Source organism: Dendrobates tinctorius, unplaced genomic scaffold (assembly GCF_039654945.1).
Source record: "Dendrobates tinctorius isolate UK_male_01 unplaced genomic scaffold, ASM3965494v1 ptg000099l, whole genome shotgun sequence".
In the NCBI taxonomy this organism is placed as follows: domain Eukaryota; kingdom Metazoa; phylum Chordata; class Amphibia; order Anura; family Dendrobatidae; genus Dendrobates; species Dendrobates tinctorius.
The window spans coordinates 366,135-390,430 of NW_027361767.1; the positions used below are offsets into that span (position 1 = coordinate 366,135).

Sequence of the window (24,296 nt, forward strand, 5' to 3'; positions counted from 1 at the left end):
TGGGCTGTACTGGCCACACCCCCTAAGACATCATTCACTGGGCAGAGAGCTGCTGGCTGAGCCCCGCCTCCTGCATTGTGGGCTGTACTGCCCACACCCCCTATTACATCATTCACTGGGCAGAGAGCTGCTGGCTGAGCCCCGCCTCCTGCATTGTGGGCTGTACTGCCCACACCCCCTATTACATCATTCACTGGGCAGAGAGCTGCTGGCAGAGCCCTGCCTCCGGCATTGTGGGCTGTACTGGCCACACCCCCTAGGACATTCACTGGGCAGAGAGCTGCTGGCTGAGCCCCGCCTCCTGCATTGTGGGCTGTACTTGACTTCCAGTCTATGTTCCATTCCTTAAGGGACCTTAGCAGAAAGTAAGGAGTCGGAGGCTACATCACCGAATGTGACAGCTGGGGAACAGAGGCCCTTTCATCAAATGTTTCATGTTGAACTGGACACTAGTGATGAAAGCAAGTGTTTGTTACCTGGGTTTGCTGTGGGTACTGGGGTATGCCAGTGTTTGGCAAGAAATCCCTGAACGTTTTGTGGCAGCCTCTGCAGAACATGCAGCCACGGGGATGCAAACATCTCACTCGAGCACCCGCAATACCCAGCGCAAACTCGAGTAACGAGCACTTGCGTTCATCACTACTGGACACACAATGTAATAGGTGCTGTAGAGCAGAATTATTTTTTTTTCACCTTTGTTGCAGACATATTAGCAATCAACGTAGTCCGCACCTAAACAGCTAAAAATAAATTAAGTCCAAGTGGGCATTGCCAGAGAGATTTCACTGGGGGCCTGTACTTTCTCTTTCTGACACTGACCAATCATAAGCAGGCAGCAATTTACTGGGTAAAAAAAAGTACATGCCCGCAGTGAACACTCTGATAACGCCCATTTGGAATTAACGAATTTTTAAAAAAAAAATTTAGGTGCCAAATCAATAACTAACATTTCAGCAATGGAGAGGCAAAACTAATTTTTTGGGCACTTCATTGTGGGACATAGGAACCATGGCTGCCGCCGGAAGGGCAGATAACTGATTTTATCAAAACTGCAGGAAAGTTGTATTGCAGGAATCAGCATCTCTTTGCCCCTACATTATATAGTTCTCAGATGGGGTTGTAAGAAGTTGTAGACAGATTCCCTTTAAGGGCTATCCAATATATCCTACTAATATTCAATTGCTGGGCACCTGTCTTCCAGCCCCCATTTGAAGAACTCTTCATTGTTGTACACTGGTTTTGCATCCATCATACCTTTTGTAGCGACTGTCAGGTATGAATGAATAGAGCAAGTTGTGGCGTGACATCGCCCAAGGGTGGCTAATCTAAAGAAGAACCACGGACGCCGCCAGGTAAGATGTTTTTCTCCCTCCCCTGTGCGAATGGATCCGCACTAACTCTGCTTATAACCCCTTCAATAATGGCTCTCGTGTAACTTTCAGAACACAGCAAAAAAAAATTTAATTGTGTATTTTAGAAATAATACAAAAAGTTAGAAAATCTTTTTGCTCGCGGTTCCCCCTCGCCCATCTTCCGCTTTCTGCGTTATCAACATAAAACTAATATAGATATATATATATATATATATATCGCTTATACAAAATACAATGCCTCCTCTCCCTCATACAGACAGGCGGATCACAAAGGGAATGACGAACAAGAGACGTGTAAGGCCATGGTGTGTGGTGGAGCACGCAGGCGTCCCACTGCGACAAGAGCACAATATTCAGCATCAGTAACAGTAAGGAGTACAAGCCAGGGAGGAGGGAGCAGGGAAAGATTAAGGCAGTAGAATCAGATCATGTTAGAGGTTTACACTAGAGGTAGGCACCCTGCAGCTGTTGTCGAACTACAACGCCCAGTGGGCAGGAATGCTGGGCTTTGTAGTTCCCAACACCTGAAAGCCTGATTTATAGATTACCATTGAATTTGGCCAGCAACATACCTACATTTTGGCAGCATATGGGATAGGACTGCTACTATATATACGGTCTTGGCACTGAGAATTGACCGTCTGCCACTGTGGGATCTGTCATATAGATGGACTATGTATATACATATAGACACGCACGAGGTACAGAAGCCTCTGTGAATGGTATTCACAATGGTGGCCGTGTATACGACTAGCTCTCACTGTGTCTATGTACACAGATGGGGTATCAAGCTCACAAGAGCCCTTCTCCTTGTTGGTAATGATCACATACTTAGTGCAATGTTGGAGCGATTGCAGAGGTGACCGCCCGGCTTTCTCCCATCCATGCTGCCATGCGTGAGTTATGGAGCACCTTTGGCCAGTCTGCAACTAGTTAATTAGGTGTTGGGAGCAACCTGGGCAAAAATTCCCTGATCGTCGGTTCGAGCCAACTTGCTAGGTGGCTCGAGAGAATCGGATCCAAGGGCGTTGGAAGAGTCATTGGCGTGGAGGGGCAGCTCGTGAGTGATGTCCTCGTCACTCTCATCATCCTCCTCTTCTTCATCTAAGGGGTTGTAATATGACAATGTCAGTATTGTCTGAGACTATGGAAAAAGTGTGGACAGCAAATTACCGTTCACTGAAAATGGGCCTGACATTGACAGACGAGAGGCGCCATTTCTGGCCCAACACCTACCCTTGTCTTGATCCATAGGGTGGGATGAGCTCCCGGCATTAGTAAACTGGAAAATAAGAGATTATAATAAGACAGGGTGAAATGTCAGTGCTATGGAGGAAAGCATAACTCCTTAGTGCAAAAATATGCACCAGTACGTCCGTGCAGGGGTCCACATTTGTGGAGGGGGCTCATGAGCGGAGTCCTATCTGCACACAGCAGTTGCTGGCTGTGTTACATAGCTGGTATGGATCTGGACCTTGCTCGGATCGCTGCTGTTTAACAATTAAGCTGGACTGGCTGCTCACAATGCTGTTGCATTACAAGGTAAACTAATCGGTGTCATAAAATTAAAACACATCCTGCAAAAAAAAAAAAAAAAAAAACAAGCCCCCATGTGGCAATGTAGATGGACAAATAGAAAAGTTATGGCTATTCCTCATAACTCACCTCTCCCATGACTGCAATGGGAGTCTCTCCTCGGGCCTGAGCCACGCGATGCTCTATCAGGTAGTACATGTACTCATCATATAGGAGGCGAATCAGATGAAAGGAGCCAAAGCTGGCTGCACTGCGCAGAGTGAGGTCCCGGATCACCATAGAGCTGGGGGAGGACAAGAAAGCCATGTGTGGTAATCATCGCCGCACCCTCACTCGCTTCCCCTGTCCCCAGGATATGTGTCCCACCTGTAGAAGGACCACTTTAGCAGAAACAGTTTTGCAGCTTTGGAAAATCCGGGGTTGCCCTGATAAGGCTTCAGCACCTGGGAGACAACTCCGTCCAGCCACACGGCCCACTGCTCCAGGGAGCTCTGCTGCTGCAGCGTCAGCTTAAAGTCCTGCTCCAGGCGCTGGACCACTCGGTCGGCACAGCGGCACACCCACGAGGCCTGCTCCTGCGGGGAGGAGACCGACAGCGGCCAATCACATTTCACTTCTCACTTTTTATTTGGTTGGTTCCCCGTACTTTCGCACTGGAGGCGAGCGATGGCAATGACTTAACGTCTGTCAACGTGACGCCTTACTGGTCTTGACATGAAAAAGAGCTGCGTGGAACAACCTCTTTAAAAGCATACTGTTGTAGAAAGAGAATAAAAGTGACAACGAGGGAACAATGCTTACCTGTACATTGGTGAAATCTACCCGGTTGAGGTCACTGAGCATCTGGTTGATCTGGGCCGTATTCTGCAGCACTGCTCGGGCCGCCTGTGCCAGGTGATTTAATGATGTATAGCGGCGCAGAGTCTGGGCAAAGGCACTTGCCGCACCAACCTAATATGTCAGAAGAGAGAAGACAACTCTTAGAATCTATGAAACCATATGAGACTTCAATCAGGATCGAACTTTCATTGTGTCTAACGGCTTACTCTCACCTTAACTCTCACCATCTCCTCGGGGATATTCATCATTGCGCTGGTCAGCCAACTCTCCAGACTCTTGGCAAAGTTTCGGATGGCTTGTGTTAAAGCACCTGGGTTAAAGGAGTACACAAGTATGTGAATCCAATCTCTTCTCACCTGTACTTCCTCTTTTCCTAGTGTCATGTAATGAATGTTGTTACTAGGAGGAGGGGGATGCAGCTGCAGGAGCGACATTCGAGTGGCTCTGCGTTTCTACTTCCTAGATAGGTTGTGCCACTGTGTGTGGCAGCTGCTCCCTTTCCCGACTTTCAAGACTGGGAATGATGAAATTCTGCACTAAACATAATTATGTGATTATTCTGGGAGTCCTGGATAAGGATGAAGTCATAGGTTATGGTGGTCTGCCACCTTCACCTAAATCCTGGCACCTCTTACTAGACATCAGCTGGGTATAGGAAAAGCTCACGAATGTGCACACAACAAAAGCCGTCATCAGGCTTTTAACCACTCACTGGGGATGGGGCGCAGGACATCTGGGATGAGCGTCTCCACGAGCCCCTGGTACAGCTGGTGATCACAGTCTCGGCACCATTTCAGCAGGGGTTCATACTTGGACAAGAGGACCAAGCTGTCCTTGGGCAAACGTTTCTCAGCTTCATCATCTCTGAGAGAGGAGGCAGAGGCAAGAATAAGAGAGGAGATAATGGTGGAAGTATGAGTGACAGGAGGTCAGAAAAGCAGAGGACGTGATGAAGTAACCGAGTGATGTAGGCAGTAATGGAGGTAAAAGACTGATTACAGAGTGCAAGGAAAGACAAACAGACAGCCATGAGATATGACGGAGAGGTGTAAGGAGACTGGGAAGAGATTTTTTTTTAAGTGCAAGGAAGGGAGGCAGAAATGCGTAAAGACCCCAGAGAAGAGATGACACAGGCTGTGAATGAGCAAAGAGAAGGTATGAGAGTCACCTTCGCTACTCACATGCTGTTATCACTGTGCTGAGCTTGGTTGAACCTCCAGAAGGTTTTCCAGAGCGTCTCTACCAATGTAAATTGTAGATTCACTACCACGTCCACGATAGCCTGAGATACAGAATAGTGGTCACGTGTCGGTGAAGGGCAGAGCTATCCGGTGCTGTAGTATCGGGATTAGGGGTGGGTACCTCACAATGCTCACGGTACAGCAGCTGAAAGGCCTTGATAATGGCCAAGGTGATGCAATCTGGAAGCGGTTTTCCCTGCAGGTCTAGGTCACCGAACTCTGGAAGTGTCCGAGAGGCATCTGTGAGGAGAAGCAAGAGTAATCGGTGAGTGCAGACACCGATAATGGACCGCACAAGGACACAATGCCTCTCAGTCACATCATTTACCAATGTCGGTAAAAAAAACGGGCTGTTACTTTATCATTGAAAATGTTGAACTAGTCACGCGCTTGGTAAGTTTTGCTCATGAACAGGTGGCAATAGTGACAGGGACCTACCCAGGAACTGCTGGTATTGCTGGACCTGGGAGCTGATGTCAGAAAGGCCAGAAGTCGTCTGCTGCACTCCTCCGACTCCGTTACTCATTCCCTCCATCTTCTGGATTGGTTTCATCCTGGAAGGAACAGAAAACGATGAGGATTGTGACATGATATCTAACATGTCAGTCCACAGCGGCCGGATGAGGGGGGTGATCCGACCTGCACATGATTTGGCCATTCATGTATGACAGGCGAAGATGATCAGCAAAGTAATAACCACTCAAGGGACATTACTGCTGCACACACACATCAACGAGGCCTCCAAAGAGTTGCACCTCGAAGAAGGTATCGTTGAGTAGTTGGGTCTTTGTTTTTGTCTTCAATTTATGGCTCAGTGGGTCGCATGACAGATGGGGGTAGGTGGCCAGAGTACAAGAGTATGAGTACCTCTGCTTCTGAGAGAAGGGCTGCTGTCGCATGGCAAGGTGCTGCTGGTCCTCCATTAGGCGCAGGAGGGGGGAGCTGGCTTTAATTCTGAGACCGTAATAATGATACTTGGAGTTTCCTCTGCAAAAAAAAGAAAAATGCACAAAGGTTACTGTGGTATAAGAGTACAGCGTGAGATACGGATGGACCTCAGTGCGGCCTCCATGGATCAGATTGAGATCTGGGGGGATTAAGAAACAAGTTGTCTCCTTGGTCCAGCTCTAGCTCTTCATCATGTTCCTCCCACCAGTCCTGATAATATCCGCAGCGTGGCAGGGGCATTATCCTGCTGGAAGACGGCACTGCCATCAGGTAATACGCCTGCCATGAAACGGGCACTATTGTTCCACTCTCATCCATTGTCTTTCACTTCTCTGATATTTCAATATCTCAATAATACAGAAGGAATAATCTCTACCTGGTCCCCAACCTCCGGGTGCGGAGCCCCATGAAGACGGAGCGGATGAGTTTCCCAAATGAGGCGGCATTCACGGGCTCCAGCTTCTGCTCCTGGCAGTGCAGCAGGTAGTGGCAGTACAGGGTGCTCCGGGGGAGACTCACCCCTTCTGCGGTCTCATAGTTATCGAGCAGCCATTGCACCTGCTCGTAAAGGGAGAACAGTTATATGAGGTGGACGGTGAGAAGATACAGGGACTCCAGGTGCAGAGAGGGAGCGGAAGAATCTCATACCGTGGCAGGGGAGGCACGCGTGGTGTGAGAGTAGGATTGTGCGGCGTTACCCATTATAAATCCACCCTGTATAACATAGGTCCCAGATCCTGACCCTCCGCTGGCTCCGCTTCCTCCAGAAGCCCCTGGCGGTGTGGTGTTGGCAAGGATCTGTCCTCCGGATACATACATGGGGACCGAGGGACTGTTGGCTACAGCAGGGGATGATGTAGGGGAGTTGACCTGGCCCGTGGCACTCTGAGATTCATAGTAAGTGGATCCTGTGGCTTGGCTGTAGAGAGGCGTCTCTGTATAGGGGAAGGATCCCGAGCGACTACAAGAAATATTGACATAAGTAAGACGACATGGAGATTTTCAACATCTTCCAGGTAATGCAAGACGTAGTACTTACATGGTGCTGGTTGTATAGGTGGCGTCTCCTTCCTCCACATACTGGACCTGCCCGGGATAGACATGCTGTACAGGGACCTGCGGTAACTGCTGGACCTGAGATGAGTGACAATATATCAGATGCACAGAATATACAGATATATATACACCGCCTCCTGCCATGCAACTTTCTCCTCGGACCCTCACATCATGGCCTTATCACCCTGGCACCTACTTTCAGCGCGGTCGGGGCTGTACCAAACAGCAAAACTTGTGGCACTTTCTGAACTGTGACTCTCTGCTTTGGGTGGTCTGCGAGAGGGGTGGAGAAACGTAGGTGATGAGGTATAAAATGGAACAGTTCCACCCAATCGGAGTTGGGCCCTGGCACCAAAGGAGGCATGCAGTGGCAGGTCTGTGCCGGGCTGATTGGGCGCTGGATGGGTGCAGTCTCTAACTCCTCCTGATCTGTCTGAAGCCTGGCTGAACTATACAGAGATTGTCTGACTGAGCTCTGAGGAATAAAGAGAGCGTTACACAGAGACACCGCCTGCTGGAGCCATCATTGTACACAGCAACAGTGCTCAAATAGGCAGTACTATCAGCGGAGATACCCACTACACAATCTGACCACCCCCAGCCAGTTCATGTGTCATCTCAGGTCATAGGGAAGACCGCCAGACAGTATATGTGTCATCTCAGGCCAGAGAGGAGATCCTCCCCAGCCAGTACATGTGTCATCTCAGGTCATAAGGGAGACCCCCAGCCAGTACATGTGTCATCTCAGGTCACAGGGGAGACCCCCAGCCAGAACATGTGTCATAGAGAGACCCCAGCCAGTACATGTGCCATTTGAGGTCATAGAGGAGACTGCCAGCCAGTGCATGTGTCATCTCAGGTCATAGGGGAGACCCCCAGCCAGTACATGTGTCATAGAAAGACCCCAGCCAGTACGTGTCATCTGAGGTCATAGTGGAGACCCCCAGCCAGAACATGTGTCATCTCAGGTCATATGGGAGACCCCCAACCGGTACATGTGTCATCTCAGGTCATAGAGGAGACCCCCAGCCAGTATATGTGTCATCTCAGGTCATAGGGTAGACCCCCAGCCAGTACATGTGTCATCTCAGGTCATAGAGGAGTCCCCCAGCCAGTACGTCTGATCTCAGTTCACCCTCAGTTTGTAAAAGGGTTGGTCTTTAAATCCCACATCTTGCTCCTTCATTCTCCCCAGAACACAAGCCCCCCCCCACATCCTTACCTCTGAAGTCCCCTGGACGTGCTGCAAACTTTGGACATTCAGCTGATGGACAGGAGAAGACTTCTGGGGTTGAGGAGTCACCTGCACAACGGAGCACTAGAGAGGAAGAGGAGAGGAACTATCAAGGGACCTTGTACCAGCAGATAATAGGATGAGGCGCCCACATACAGCAATGCAGATGAATGCCTGGTGAAATAAAACTATGTGCCCACCTCTTGGGGGGCGCCATGCACCTGCAGGGGCTGGCTCTGTGCCGTCTTCAGGGCCACGCTCTCACTCTGTAATAGAAAGCAGGATTCATCCTCAGCCGCTCGCCAAGCTCCACATTATGGGGATGGCATAAGGGACTATGCACTATAGACAAGGGGCCACTTACCTCCGGGGGAGAGAGTGCTGGCTGCTGCAGTGTGTGTACCGCCAAGGAAACCTGAGCCGCCTTTGGGGCACTCTGCACCACCAGGCACTATATGAGAGGGAAGACAGAAGACAGAGAGGTCTGATAGTCACATTACTCTGCTGTAAAGGCTGGTGTGACAGACAGAACAGCACTATGCCATGGATGGATGTCAGGGAATACATGGGGTGTACGTTTATGCAGGCTCTAGGATATATGTATACACACAGGACAATGTATAATCTATCAATGAGGATGATATGATGGACGGAGTCACTGGTGGCAGGTGGAGGCACAGTGACATACTTGCTGGGGTACAGACGCTCCAGCCAACTGCAGGGGGGACACTGCAGTCACTTTGGGCTGGACCCTGGCTTGCACCAGCAGCCTCTGTGATTGGAAATGAAAGGATAATGTTAGCTGTATGAGTGGCGGTGGCAGAAAGCGCAGAATAGGAGGAGCAAATACCAGGGAGGAGGGGCCTACAGGGCAGAGAAGGGGCCTACAGGGCAGAGGAAGGGGCCTACAGGGTGGAAAAAGAGTCTACAGTGGAAGAAAAAGGGGTCTACAGCACAGAGGAAGGGGCCTACAGGGCAGAGGAAGGGCCTACACAGCATAGAAGGCATAAGAAGGGCCTATAGTGGAGGAGGAAGGGGCCTACAGGGCAGAGGATGGGCCTACAGTGGAGGAGGAAGGGGCCTACAGAGCAGAGGATGGGCCTATAGTGGAGGAGGAAGGGGCCTACAGCACAGAGGAAGGGGCCTACAGGGCAGAGGAAGGGGCCTACAGCACAGAGGAAGGGGCCTACACGGCAGAGGAAGGAGCCTACAGCACAGAGGAAGGAGCCTACAGGGCAGAGGAAGGAGCCTACAGGGCAGAGGAAGGAGCCTACAGGGCAGAGGAAGGGGCCTACAGGGCAGAGGAAGGGGCCTACAGCACAGAAGGGGCCTATAGTACAGAAGAAGGGCCTACAACACAGGAAAGGCCATAGGGCAGGAGGGAGAATGAAAGCATGTTCCTGGATATGTTGAGGACTATGAGAAGAATCAGAAAACAGTCCTACGACCCAGAAGCTGTGTATGCAAGGCGGTGTTTGATCTCTACAGCTTTTTAATATACTTTGCCTTCAGCTCCTCCTCTATTATTGAGAGCTCTGTTTGCTGTCACCTCTTGTGTATATTAGGAGACTATGCACCTGGCCTGACCTTGTCCCGATCATACATACAAATATCGGACGGCCACACAGCAGCACAAAGCTATACCATGAAGAGGCCTGACAGCTCTTACCTGCTCCATACCAAACTGCAGCTGTATGGGCAGGACTAGGTCAGAATGTAAACTGGTGCTTCCATATGCTGACAGCAAACAGAGGTATTGAAGAGGAGGAGGAATCAAAACCAAGTGCCAAGAACCTTGTATACATCAAACCTCCAGGTGACATGTGTCTGACCCCCGGGCCGGTACCTGCTGTGCTGCCTGTACTTGCTGCACCACTTGTGTGGGCACAGCTGTCTGTGTGGTGGAGGACCCTCTGGGGCTCATCTCGCCGTCACTTGCTCTCATGGTGCTGTCTGCAAGACAGAAGAGACAACATACATCATTCATCAACTGATCCGAGGAACATTACAACCAGGTTTGTATGTGATGCTTCTGAGCCGCCTTGTTCACACCCGTACTCACCGGAGACAGTGACCACTATGTACTGCTGCGGTGCCGGGGTCTGCGGGCCGGCTGACTGCCCACTGGGGGCTGCTGGAGTCACCTGTAGTTCTGCTACATACTGCTGGGAGGCGTTCTGAGCAGAGGAAGGTGGCGTTGCCTGGAGTTCAGTAACATAGGCCTGGGTAGCCATGGTGGCCAGCAAGCAAGTCACACTCTCTGTGGGGACACGACAACAAAACATCACAATGAGATCCATTTACTCCAGTGTGACACATAGCTGTGCCGCTGAAGTATGACATTCCTCCATGCTTTACACTGCAGCACTACCCATTCTCATTGGCTGCTGTGTATAAACAGAAGGTAGCGGCTGAGGTGACAGTGCTGTATGTGATGACGGCGGCTGAGGTGACGGTGCTGTATGGGATGATGGCGGCTGAGGTGACGGTGCTGTATGGGATGATGGCGGCTGAGGTGACGGAGCTGTATGGGATGACGGCGGCTGAGGTGACGGTGCTGTATGGGATGACGGCGGCTGAGGTGACGGTGCTGTATGGGATGACGGCGGCTGAGGTGACGGTGCTGTATGGGATGACGGCGGCTGAGGTGACGGTGCTGTATGGGATGACGGCGGCTGAGGTGACGGTGCTGTATGGGATGATGGCGGCTGAGGTGACGGTGCTGTATGGGATGATGGCGGCTGAGGTGACGGAGCTGTATGGGATGACGGCGGCTGAGGTGACGGTGCTGTATGGGATGACAGAGGCTGAGGGGACGGTGCTGTATGTGATGGCGGCTGAGGTGACGGTGCTGTATGGGATGATGGCGGCTGAGGTGACGGTGCTGTATGGGATGATGGCGGCTGAGGTGACGGTGCTGTATGGGATGATGGCGGCTGAGGTGACGGTGCTGTATGGGATGATGGCGGCTGAGGTGACGGTGCTGTATGGGATGATGGCGGCTGAGGTGACGGAGCTGTATGGGATGATGGCGGCTGAGGTGACGGTGCTGTATGGGATGACGGCGGCTGAGGGGACGGTGCTGTATGTGATGGCGGCTGAGGTGATGGTGCTGTATGGGATGACGGCGGCTGAGGTGACGGAGCTGTATGGGATGACAGAGGCTGAGGGGACGGTGCTGTATGTGATGGCGGCTGAGGTGACGGTGCTGTATGGGATGATGGCGGCTGAGGTGACGGTGCTGTATGGGATGATGGCGGCTGAGGTGACGGTGCTGTATGGGATGATGGCGGCTGAGGTGACGGTGCTGTATGGGATGATGGCGGCTGAGGTGACGGTGCTGTATGGGATGATGGCGGCTGAGGTGACGGAGCTGTATGGGATGATGGCGGCTGAGGTGACGGTGCTGTATGGGATGACGGCGGCTGAGGGGACGGTGCTGTATGTGATGGCGGCTGAGGTGATGGTGCTGTATGGGATGATGGCGGCTGAGGTGACGGAGCTGTATGGGATGACAGAGGCTGAGGGGACGGTGCTGTATGTGATGGCGGCTGAGGTGACGGTGCTGTATGGGATGATGGCGGCTGAGGTGACGGTGCTGTATGGGATGATGGCGGCTGAGGTGACGGTGCTGTATGGGATGATGGCGGCTGAGGTGACGGTGCTGTATGGGATGATGGCGGCTGAGGTGACGGAGCTGTATGGGATGATGGCGGCTGAGGTGACGGTGCTGTATGGGATGACGGCGGCTGAGGGGACGGTGCTGTATGTGATGGCGGCTGAGGTGATGGTGCTGTATGGGATGATGGCGGCTGAGGTGACGGTGCTGTATGTGATGACGGCGGCTGAGGTGACGGTGCTGTATGGGATGATGGCGGCTGAGGTGACGGTGCTGTATGGGATGATGGCGGCTGAGGTGACGGTGCTGTATGGGATGATGGCGGCTGAGGTGACGGAGCTGTATGGGATGATAGCTTCTGAGGTGACGGTGCTGTATGGGATGATGGCGGCTGAGGTGACGGAGCTGTATGGGATGATGGCGGCTGAGGTGACGGTGCTGTATGGGATGATGGCGGCTGAGGTGACGGTGCTGTATGGGATGATGGCGGCTGAGGTGACGGAGCTGTATGGGATGATGGCTTCTGAGGTGACGGTGCTGTATGGGATGATGGCGGCTGAGGTGACGGTGCTGTATGGGATGATGGCTTCTGAGGTGACGGAGCTGTATGGGATGATGGCGGCTGAGGTGACGGTGCTGTATGGGATGATGGCGGCTGAGGTGACGGAGCTGTATGGGATGATGGCGGCTGAGGTGACGGTGCTGTATGGGATGATGGCTTCTGAGGTGACGGTGCTGTATGGGATGATGGCGGCTGAGGTGACGGTGCTGTATGGGATGATGGCTTCTGAGGTGACGGCGCTGTATGGGATGATGGCGGCTGAGGTGACGGCGCTGTATGGGATGATGGCGGCTGAGGTGACGGCGCTGTATGGGATGATGGCGGCTGAGGTGACGGAGCTGTATGGGATGACGGCGGCTGAGGTGACGGTGCTGTATGGGATGATGGCTTCTGAGGTGACGGTGCTGTATGGGATGATGGCTTCTGAGGTGACGGTGCTGTATGGGATGATGGCTTCTGAGGTGACGGTGCTGTATGGGATGATGGCGGCTGAGGTGACGGAGCTGTATGGGATGATGGCGGCTGAGGTGACGGTGCTGTATGGGATGATGGCGGCTGAGGTGACGGAGCTGTATGGGATGATGGCTTCTGAGGTGACGGTGCTGTATGGGATGATGGCGGCTGAGGTGACGGTGCTGTATGGGATGATGGCTTCTGAGGTGACGGAGCTGTATGGGATGATGGCGGCTGAGGTGACGGTGCTGTATGGGATGATGGCGGCTGAGGTGACGGAGCTGTATGGGATGATGGCGGCTGAGGTGACGGTGCTGTATGGGATGATGGCTTCTGAGGTGACGGTGCTGTATGGGATGATGGCGGCTGAGGTGACGGTGCTGTATGGGATGATGGCTTCTGAGGTGACGGCGCTGTATGGGATGATGGCGGCTGAGGTGACGGCGCTGTATGGGATGATGGCGGCTGAGGTGACGGCGCTGTATGGGATGATGGCGGCTGAGGTGACGGAGCTGTATGGGATGACGGCGGCTGAGGTGACGGTGCTGTATGGGATGATGGCTTCTGAGGTGACGGTGCTGTATGGGATGATGGCTTCTGAGGTGACGGTGCTGTATGGGATGATGGCTTCTGAGGTGACGGTGCTGTATGGGATGATGGCGGCTGAGGTGACGGAGCTGTATGGGATGATGGCGGCTGAGGTGACGGTGCTGTATGGGATGATGGCTTCTGAGGTGACGGCGCTGTATGGGATGATGGCGGCTGAGGTGACGGCGCTGTATGGGATGATGGCGGCTGAGGTGACGGCGCTGTATGGGATGATGGCGGCTGAGGTGACGGAGCTGTATGGGATGACGGCGGCTGAGGTGACGGTGCTGTATGGGATGATGGCTTCTGAGGTGACGGTGCTGTATGGGATGATGGCTTCTGAGGTGACGGTGCTGTATGGGATGATGGCTTCTGAGGTGACGGTGCTGTATGGGATGATGGCGGCTGAGGTGACGGAGCTGTATGGGATGATGGCGGCTGAGGTGACGGTGCTGTATGGGATGATGGCTTCTGAGGTGACGGAGCTGTATGGGATGATGGCGGCTGAGGTGACGGTGCTGTATGGGATGATGGCGGCTGAGGTGACGGTGCTGTATGGGATGATGGCTTCTGAGGTGACGGCGCTGTATGGGATGATGGCGGCTGAGGGGACGGTGCTGTATGGGATGATGGCGGCTGAGGTGACGGTGCTGTATGGGATGATGGCTTCTGAGGTGACGGTGCTGTATGGGATGATGGCTTCTGAGGTGACGGTGCTGTATGGGATGATGGCTTCTGAGGTGACGGTGCTGTATGGGATGATGGCGGCTGAGGTGACGGAGCTGTATGGGATGATGGCGGCTGAGGTGACGGTGCTGTATGGGATGATGGCTTCTGAGGTGACGGCGCTGTATGGGATGATGGCGGCTGAGGTGACGGCGCTGTATGGGATGATGGCGGCTGAGGTGACGGCGCTGTATGGGATGATGGCGGCTGAGGTGACGGAGCTGTATGGGATGACGGCGGCTGAGGTGACGGTGCTGTATGGGATGATGGCTTCTGAGGTGACGGAGCTGTATGGGATGATGGCGGCTGAGGTGACGGTGCTGTATGGGATGATGGCTTCTGAGGTGACGGAGCTGTATGGGATGATGGCGGCTGAGGTGACGGAGCTGTATGGGATGATGGCGGCTGAGGTGACGGAGCTGTATGGGATGATGGCTTCTGAGGTGACGGTGCTGTATGGGATGATGGCGGCTGAGGTGACGGTGCTGTATGGGATGATGGCTTCTGAGGTGACGGTGCTGTATGGGATGATGGCGGCTGAGGTGACGGCGCTGTATGGGATGATGGCGGCTGAGGTGACGGAGCTGTATGTGAGGATACGATTTTGTGACTTTATGTTCTTGTGCAGGGTCGGCCCGACAGATTATTGTGAGCCCCAGTGTGGCCGGCGGCCTCCTCCCTGTCACTAGATTCTGTACAGTAAGTGACAGGTGAGGAGCCGACCATATGTTTCCTCACAGTCTGAGCTCCTGCTGCTGCATTCCCGCCCTGACCTCCATAACTGACAGAACTCTGCCCGAGTACAAACATTACACGCAGACACCATTTCACGTCACTGCATTGGTTTCTTCCGCCCCACTCCCCCCTTCATTATGCGGCTAGTTAGTACTTGCCCGGCTCCGCCCCCTTTCACATATTTAGCCAATCAACACTCGTAGAGATGTCTCCATAACTGCTCCGCCTCTTTCCATCTCAGGTTTCCATGGTGACGCGCGGCCTGCTCCTCTCTCCCGCTCGCACCAGGCGCCGCCATTTTAGAAAGGGGAGGGGTGGCCAAACCGTTTGACGTCGTCATAACGACCGAGTGTTGCTCGGTTTTCGGTGCTTACGCCACTGCCGGGGACACCTACCTAGCAGCTGTTTTGCTGTCACAGCGCTGTCTCGGATAACTTATCGCGGGTTTCCGGCTTCTCTCCACTGCTGGATCCCGGGGAGTGCCCGATGGGAAAATACCACAGACCCCACCCTGCTGGTAACGGATACACCGACTATGTAACGAGGTTACCGAACCCTGGCTGTCGGGGCACTTGTTGTTGTTGATTCCCGTTGCCGGGGTTCTTGTCGCCACGACTACCGTGGTTATGGCCGCTCCGTCCCTCACCCGGGCAACTGTTGCTACCGTCCCTCCCCTTCTTGTCGTCAACGAAGGGGAAGCGAAGCGCGATCTGATTGATCGGATGAAATGTCAGTCACAGCGTGACGCGCAGCTCCGGTTAGGAAATAACAAACGACTGTCAGGAAAAGAAGGCGGTACTCGTCAGGGTATGGCGAGCGCTGATTGGTGCAGCAACCTGTCCATCATTACAAGTCTGTGATTGGCTGGAGCCTGTCAAGCCTCCCGTGGTTCCATGGAAACTCTTGCCTCCTTTCCTGCGTCTGATTGGACGCGGCTGCACTCCTGTCATGTGACTGGCAGAGGAAAATACTAAGGCTATGTTTCATTTCTGTCTATGCCTGTGGTAGATATTTTAGTCGTATTCATCTATACCTCTGCCTATTTTAGATTATTTGTACCGTTTCATTTTCTTAATTTAGTTTTCCTTTCCACTTCACTCTATTTGAAGCAGAGTAACCAATTTATTTACTTATGTATTTATCTGACATAAAGTTGCTATACACGAATGTACAGGATGTATATCTTTGTATTGTGTTAGCCAGTAGATAGAAAAATATTCAGGATTGAGAGTCCTCAGTGGTTGATACCCTTTTAATGGCTAACTGAAAAGATGGTAACACATTGCAAGCTTTCCAGACTACTCGGGTCTCTTCATCAGGCATAGACTAATACAAAATCTGAAGTCACATATTTATGCACAATACAGCCTAGAAAAAATGCAATGGATAAGACAAGTGACGTGAAGCAGAACTATCAATATGGGAGAGGGAGAAACATAAATATAAACATTGGACCAGTTCATAGATAAGGAGTCCGGATGTTTTATTGTCCTCTGATTGGGGTCTCCTAATGTGTTGTGATGCCCCCACAAGGTCTTAGGAGCAAATTCCTTAATTGATGTAAATAGACATAAATCCATGCGACACATTCATTTCAGCATTGACAGTGTCAAAGGTCATCATAAATTTATACTCACAGACTCTTCTCTCTCTCTGAGATGTGAAGTTACCTTTCAATACCAGTAATTTCATATCCCTGGTGTTGTGGTCCAGCATACAAAAATGTTTTGTCACAGGTAGATCCATTCTTTTTTTCTCTTATTGTGTGACTGAATTCTCATCATCACACAATAAGAGAAAAAAGAATGGATCTACCTGTGGCAAAACATTTTTGTATGCTGGACCACAACACCAGGGATATGAAATTACTGGTATTGAAAGGTAACTTCACATCTCAGAGAGAGAGAAGAGTCTGTGAGTATAAATTTATGACGACCTTTGACACTCTCAATGCTGGAATGAATGTGTCCCATGGATTTATGTCTTTTTACATCAATTAAGGAATTTGCTCCTAAGACCTTGTGGGGGCATCACAACACATTAGGAGACCCCAATCAGAGGACAATAAAACATCCGGACTCCTTATCTATGAACTGCTCCAATATTTATGTTTCTCCCTCTCCCATAATGACAATTCTGCTTCACATCACTTGTCTTATCTATTGCCGTTATTTCTGTGCTGTTTTCTGCATAAATATGTGACTTCAGATTTTGTATTAGTCTATGCCTGATGAAGAGACCTGAGTAGTCTGGAAAGCTTGCAATGTGTTACCATCTTTTCAGTTAGCCATTAAAAGGTATCAGCCACTGAGGGCTCTCAATTCTGAATATTTTTCATACATGAATGTAGTGGTTAACTTTTTTGGAAACTGAATAACATTTTTAAGCTCCGTTTTTTTTTATTCGAATAAGTTCATATTAGTACAACAAGGTTATCTCCAAGTGTCATCAACATCTTTTTAGGGATTCAGTCTTTATGTGCCGCCATATTCTGCCATACCTAGGCCTATGGTAGTTTTTTTTTTTTTTTTTTTTTTTACAGTTGAATGTTTTTAATGTATTTTCCCTTTCCACTTCACTCTATTTAAAAATAAATTAGCAGAGGTTAAAACTGTAATTGTGTTTTCAACAAGGCAAACCCATACATTTCTATATAGTAACTTTAAACTTCAAATAAACACTGAATCCCTAAGGCTACGTGCACACGCTGCGGATTGCTCTGCGGTTTTGCCCTGCGGTTTTTCATCTCCACAATGGAGGAGATGGCAAACCGCAGCGGAATCCGCAGAAAGAATTGACATGTCAATTCTTTCTGTGGTTTTGAAACCACAGCAAATCCACGCGGAAAATTCCGCACCCTCTGCACTGCGGTTTCTTTTTTCCATAGGTTAGAATGCTACGGTACGACGCAGCAGAATCCGCAGCGCGTGCACACACTCTAAGAAGATCTTGATGCAACTCTGAAAATAAGTTTGTCATTAATATGAACTTTTTCCAACAAGAAAAACAGAGCTTAAAAATGTAATTCTGTTTTCAACAATGTTAATTCATACATTCCTATATAATAACTTTACATTTCAAATAAACAGTGAATCCCTAAGTAGATATTTATCGAAAAATTTTGCCTTAAAGCCCTTGTTTTTGTTTGTTTGATTTTCACACAAGACTATGGCAATGGCACAGTTTTTTTTTTTTAAATGGTTTTCTTAATTTATATAATCTCTCTGATCTCAGTTTACCGATAAAATAAAATATACAGTTTACTTTATTTAAAAAAAAAAATTAAGGGCTCACTCACACTGGCCGTTTCGGCTCCGTTATGTGCATGCGCTTTTTATGCGCACGCGCATAAGATGCGCATGCTGAATTACTGTGTCGCTGGTTTTTAGGGCAAACAGTCATTCAAATTTAAAATTAGTGATTTAGGGACAGATTATTGTAGTATTGTATATGGTCATCTAGATCGAGGACAGATAACATTTACTGTGCTGTATTTAGATGGAAGATCTGGTTACCATTAGCAGAGGTTATTTTGGGAAGAAAGCTGAACACCCATACATTCCTATATAGCAACTTTATAATTCAAATAAAGACTGAATCCCTAAAAAGATGTTGATGACACTTGGAGATAACCTTGTTGTACTAATATGAACTTATTCCAATTAAAAAAAAAAAAAGGAGCTTAAAACTGTTATTCAGTTTCCAAAAAAGTTAACCACTACCTTCGTGTATAGCAACTTTATGTCAAATAAATACATAAGTAAATAAATTGGTTACTCTGCTTCAAATAGAGTGAAGTGGACAGAAAAACTAAATTAAGAAAATGAAACGGTAAAAATAATCTAAAATAGGTATAGATGAATACGACTAAATTATCTACCATAGGTATAGATTCATTTGGCACATAGTTTTTTAGTATGCACCACTGGCAGACAACAGCTGTCGCTTATCTGTACGCATGCGTGCAGAGCATTGGCTTCTGGGAGTTGTAGTTTCTGTTGTCCATGTCGTCTAGTAGTAGTTACACTTAGTTATAAAGTCCAATATTCCTCATTTTTGTGGTGTAATCAGTGCCTGACAGTCTGTGGGGCTGATCGACCACTAGTTGCCTTTAACTTCTTCCTGATGGGGCCAGTTTCCCCTTTTTGTTGTTGTTTTTCCTCTCCTTTTTCCAAGAGACATAACTTTTTAATTTTTCCATCTATGAGGGCTCATTTATGGCTCATTCGTGTTAACGAATAGTGCGGAAAATGGGGAAAAAATGACAAGTTTGGTGAAATGTTGAGAGAAATCTGCTATTCCACCATTGGGGGTTTTTTTGTAAACTTTTATTTTTGCTTGTTTTTACTGTGTTTTAACAACGTGATTTACCGTTTGTGTATATATATATATATATATATATAAAGCTCAAAGTGTGTGTGTGTGTGTATGTCCGGGATTGGCATCCGCACCGTCGCAGCTACAGCCACAAAATTTGGCACAGTCACACTTCTGGACCCCGAGAGCATCCTAAGCTATGTTGTGAGGCTAAATTTTAACCCCGCGCGTTCCAATTCACCAAACAATTTTGCCCCGTCTACATAATGGGGAAAAAATGTGTGTGTATCAAGCCCCGCACCTCATTATGATGTCACAATGGTTGCCATGGCGACGCTGATGTCATCAAGCCCCGCCGCTCATTATGATGTCATAATGGTTGACTATGGGATGGAGGATGTGTGATGGGTATATGGGCACGGGCCTATGGGATGGCAGATATGTATGATGGGTATATGGGCACGGGACTATGGGATGGAGGATATGTATGATGGGTATATGGGCACTGGACTATGGGATGGAGGATATGTATGATGGGTATATGGGCACGGGACTATGAGATGGAGGATGTGTGATGGGTATATGGGCACTGGACTATGGGATGGAGGATATGTATGATGGGTATATGGGCATGGGACTATGAGATGGAGGATGTGTGATGGGTATATTGGCACTGGACTATGGGATGGAGGATATGTATGATGGGTATATGGGCACTGGACTATGGGATGGAGGATATGTATGATGGGTATATGGGCACGGGACTATGAGATGGAGGATGTGTGATGGGTATATTGGCACTGGACTATGGGATGGAGGATATGTATGATGGGTATATGGGCATGGGACTATGAGATGGAGGATGTGTGATGGGTATATTGGCACTGGACAATGGGATGGAGGATATGTATGATGAGTATATGGACACGGGCCTATGGGATGGAGGATATGTATGATGGGTATATGGGCACGGGACTATGGGATGGCGGATATGTATGACGGGTATATGGGCACGGGACTATGGGATGGAGGATATGTATGATGGGTATATGGGCATGGGACTATGGGATGGCGGATATGTATGACGGGTATATGGGCATGGGACTATGGGATGGAGGATATGTGTGATGGGTATATGGGCATGGGACTATGGGATGGCGGATATGTATGACGGGTATATGGGCACGAGACTATGGGATGGAGGCTAATTATAATTTGTTATAACTAACCACAGTTAGTTACTATGCCCGGGCAGCGCCGGGCTCTTCAGCTAATATATATATATATATATATATATATATATATATATATATATATATACACACACATATACATGTACACTACCGTTCAAAAGTTTGGGGTCACCCAGACAATTTTGTGCTTTCCTTGAAAACTCATACTTTTTTTAATCAAATGAGTTGCCAAATGAGTGTAAAATCTAGTCCAGACATTGACAAGGTTCGAAAAATAGATTTTTATTTGAAATAATAATTTCCACCTTCAGACTTTGCTTTCGTCGCAGAATTGTTAGGGACGGCGGAACGCACTAAATATAAAATAACATAAAGTGCGTTCGCCGCCCAGGGTCCACCGTGCAGAAGGTGTTAACACTGCTACTAGCTAATGGCGGACGTACAATATGGCGGAATTACGCACGCTGGTTGAACGTCACCCAGGTGCGCTGAGTGATCTCTGTTTACTCACAGAGATGCTTTAAGTGAAAAACACAAAAAGTCTGAACCTGTTAGCGTCTCAGGTCTCAGAGACGTGCACGCACGGTATATGGTCACAGGAGCTGAACCCTAGGCAGAGGGTCTGCGTCCGTCTAGACCTACCGTGCGTGCGGCGTCGCAACTGCGGACGCCAAGAGGAGCTGCAGACAGCAGCGCGGCGACAGACACGACACTGCCGCTAGTCGACAATGCCTGGAAGCAGGCGCACTGTCAGGCGCTAGCGCTGTGGAGGATGCTGTAGTGGCTTGTAGCTTGCCACTGGCTGGCGCTGACTCTATAGCTAAGTCCCTATACACACTCGGAATATCAGAGGGAGGGGATCTTAATGAGTCATTCGCAGGTTCATGCATCCATCACCATTCACACAGTAGCAACTAGAGACTATACTAGCGCATGGCCGAGCAGGCATGCGAACCTTTTATAGCCAGGACCTTCCGGAAGCTACCAGATCCCTGAGATGGACCAATCAGATCTGGAGAAGGACCTGGACATGTGGGAGATCGTCTCGTCAGCATGCTCAGTGGAGCGACAGAAGGACTTAGCCTCTGGAGCGATTTGCTGCTGAGCAGCTTGCATTGCCATTGCTGACCCAAAGGTGGCAGCAGTAGCTAGCCCCACAGAGCAAGTCTGGGAGAGCGTCTGGGGAGCCGGGATTGCTGAGCTATCTTCTCTGCTGTCGAAAGACAATGGGAGACCGCAAATTGTGAGGCTCTGGATTCCTGTTGAACCGCCGCAGGAACCCGACGCCTAACAAGAATGCTCCCTTTGCAGCAATTCCAGCATTGCAGACCTTTGGCATTCTAGCAGTTAATTTGCTGAGGTAATCTGGAGAAATTTCACCCCATGCTTCCAGAAGCCCCTCCCACAAGTTGGCTTGATGGGCACTTTTTGCGTACCATACGGTCAAGCTGCTCCCACAACAGCTCAATGGGGTTGAGATCTGGTGACTGCGCTGGCCACTCCATTACAGATAGAGTACCAGCTGCCTGCTTCTTCCCTAAAGAGTTCTTGCATAATTTGGAGGTGTGCTTTGGGTCATTGTCCTGTTGTAGGGCTTTACCAGCACCAAAGCAACCCCAGACCATCACATTACCTTCTCCATGCCAGACAGATGGTGTCAGGCACTCTTCCAGCATCTTTTCAGTTCTGCGTCTCACAAATGTTCTTCTGTGTGATCCAAACACCTCAAACTTGTATTCTTCTGTCCATAACACTTTTTCCAATCTTCCTCTGTCCAATGTCTGTGTTCTTTTGCCCATATTAATCTTTTCCTTTTATTAGCCAGTCTCAGATATGGCTTTTTCTTTGCCACACTGCCCTGAAGGCCAGCATCCCGGAGTCGCCTCTTCACTGTAGAGGTTGACACTGGCGTTTTGCATGTACTATTTAATGAAGCTGCCTGTTGACGACCTGTGAGGCGTCGATTTCTCAAACTGCAGACTCTAATATACTTGTCTTGTTGCTCAGTTGTGCAGCGGGGCCTCCCACTTCTCTTTCTACTCTGGTCACAGCCTGTTTGTGCTCTCCTCTGAAGGGAGTAGTACACACCGTTGTAGGAAATCTCTCATGGAATAGCCATCATTTCTAAGAACAAGAATAGACTGTCGAGTTTCACATGAAAGTTCTTTTTTGTGGCCATTTTCAGAGTTTAATGGAACCAACAAATATAATGCTCCAGACTCTCAACTAGCTCAAAAGAAAGTCAGGTTTATAGCTTCTCTAATCAGCCAAACTGTTTTCAGCTGTGCTAACATACTTGCACAAGGGTTTTCATAGGTATTCTAACCATCCATTAGCCTTCTTACACAGTTAGCAAACACAAAGTACCATAAGAACACTGGAGTGATGGTTGTTGGAAATGGGCCTCTATACACCTATGAAGATATTGCATTATAAACCAGACGTTTGCAGCTAGAATAGTCATTTACCACATTAACAATGTATAGAGTGTATTTCTAAATCAATTGTTAGCTTCATTGGAAAAAACTGTGCTTTTCTTTCAAAAATAAGGACATTTCTAAGTGACCCTAAACTTTCGAACGGTAGTGTATATTAGCGTAAAAAGCTGAAATTTAAAAGAAATTATTTTTTTATTCTGATCTCCATCACTTTTTTTTATGTTTTTGTCGATGGAGGGGTGTATTTTTTGCGTGTTGAGCTTTTCGGGTCCATATGACATTTTGATGACTTTTAGTTGCTTTTTTTGGGGGGAGGTGCAGCAGTTTGATTATTTTTTTCATCTTCATTTTATAGAGTAATTAGTTTTAGATTTTCATAGATTAGGACTTCACGTATGCGCCAGTACCAAATATGTGTATATTGTGTTTTATTTCCTTATTTTTACAGTAGATTAATGCATAATTTATTTCTTGTTTTTAAAACTTTTAATTTACTTTTTTTTTCTTTTTTTTTAAGTTTCAGGAAAGACTTCAACCTGTGACCGTTCATCAACTGCAATGTTTCGTTATTTCGGTATGTAGTAAAATGAATGATCTATGAAGCCCAACCACTGGTCTTTCAACCAACCCCACTGCTGCCAAGGACACCTGAAATCCCAACACTGGGAAGGGTGTGATAGGCTCCACCACACATGTCCACGAGGAAAGAAGTAGAGTACAGCTCTGACAAAGATCACATGTAGTGTTCGAAATCCGTAGCTGCGTTACCACTAATTGTCTGCGGGATGCTGATCTTAACTTGAATTTTTCAATAAATAGCCTTTTTTTTTATCAGCTGGACTTTTCTTTTTTCTACACATGTCCACACCAGACCGTGCCACATAGATGACACTGTTGGAGAGATTGACAGATGCAGGCGCCAGTTGTATAACCTCTGGCATCTGTGACGACTGGTGCAGGCTCAGCTCCTGAGTCTGCTCCGTAGTCTGGCACAGCCGTTATTGAGAAGTTAATAGACTGCCTATAACACTGACAGATACAAAGTAATATATTGAAATGCATAGATTATTGATATGGACAAATAGGACTAAAAAAAAAGGATTGCACTTTTGTTTTTTTTATTAAGCTCTGTAATTGGCTGCATCTTGGCACCGTCCAGGATGAAAACTATTTCTCCCCCAGGTATGGATTACAGGGTGGGACAAAACGACCAACAGGTATGGTATGTTGTTGTTTTATTATTTTTGGTTTATTACAGGAGAACGAGGGCTTTGGTGGAATTAGGCGAGGTTTTAAGTATTGTTTAATTAACATTATTAAAAGAGTCTGTGTCATTTTTTCAATTAATGGACTTTATTCTTGGTATGTTTTTATACATGGGGTTAGTAATGGGGGTGTTTTATTGACATTATTAACTTCGGGGCTTGACGTCACCTG

General features: G+C 48.8%; 1 protein-coding gene and 1 long non-coding RNA gene across 4 annotated transcripts; one reads left to right on the forward strand and one right to left on the reverse strand.

The window, feature by feature from the left end:
* Window positions 1-1,432: 1,432 nt before the first annotated feature.
* RFX1 (regulatory factor X1) lies at window positions 1,433-15,446 on the reverse strand. 3 transcript variants are annotated; one of them, XM_073587349.1, is made up of 22 exons: window positions 15,307-15,446; window positions 10,291-10,488; window positions 10,075-10,181; window positions 8,917-9,000; window positions 8,593-8,679; window positions 8,429-8,494; window positions 8,217-8,312; window positions 7,191-7,469; window positions 6,978-7,072; window positions 6,587-6,899; window positions 6,315-6,496; window positions 5,858-5,977; window positions 5,429-5,544; window positions 5,112-5,230; window positions 4,931-5,031; window positions 4,462-4,613; window positions 3,962-4,059; window positions 3,711-3,860; window positions 3,276-3,484; window positions 3,039-3,192; window positions 2,610-2,655; window positions 1,433-2,477 (listed from the first exon to the last, which is right to left on the reverse strand). In XM_073587349.1, the coding sequence occupies exons 2-22, from the start codon at window positions 10,460-10,462 to the stop codon at window positions 2,311-2,313; spliced, it is 2,913 nt and encodes a 970-aa protein (XP_073443450.1). In that variant the 5' UTR covers window positions 10,463-10,488; window positions 15,307-15,446; the 3' UTR covers window positions 1,433-2,310. The 3 variants fall into 3 exon arrangements, with proteins under 3 accessions (XP_073443450.1, XP_073443451.1, XP_073443452.1); XM_073587350.1 differs by lacking the exon at window positions 7,191-7,469; XM_073587351.1 differs by lacking the exons at window positions 7,191-7,469; window positions 8,917-9,000.
* LOC141099217 (uncharacterized) lies at window positions 15,300-23,693 on the forward strand. Its single transcript, XR_012234457.1, has 2 exons — window positions 15,300-15,428; window positions 23,377-23,693. It is a non-coding gene; the product is annotated as an uncharacterized lncRNA (long non-coding RNA).
* Window positions 23,694-24,296: the final 603 nt, after the last annotated feature.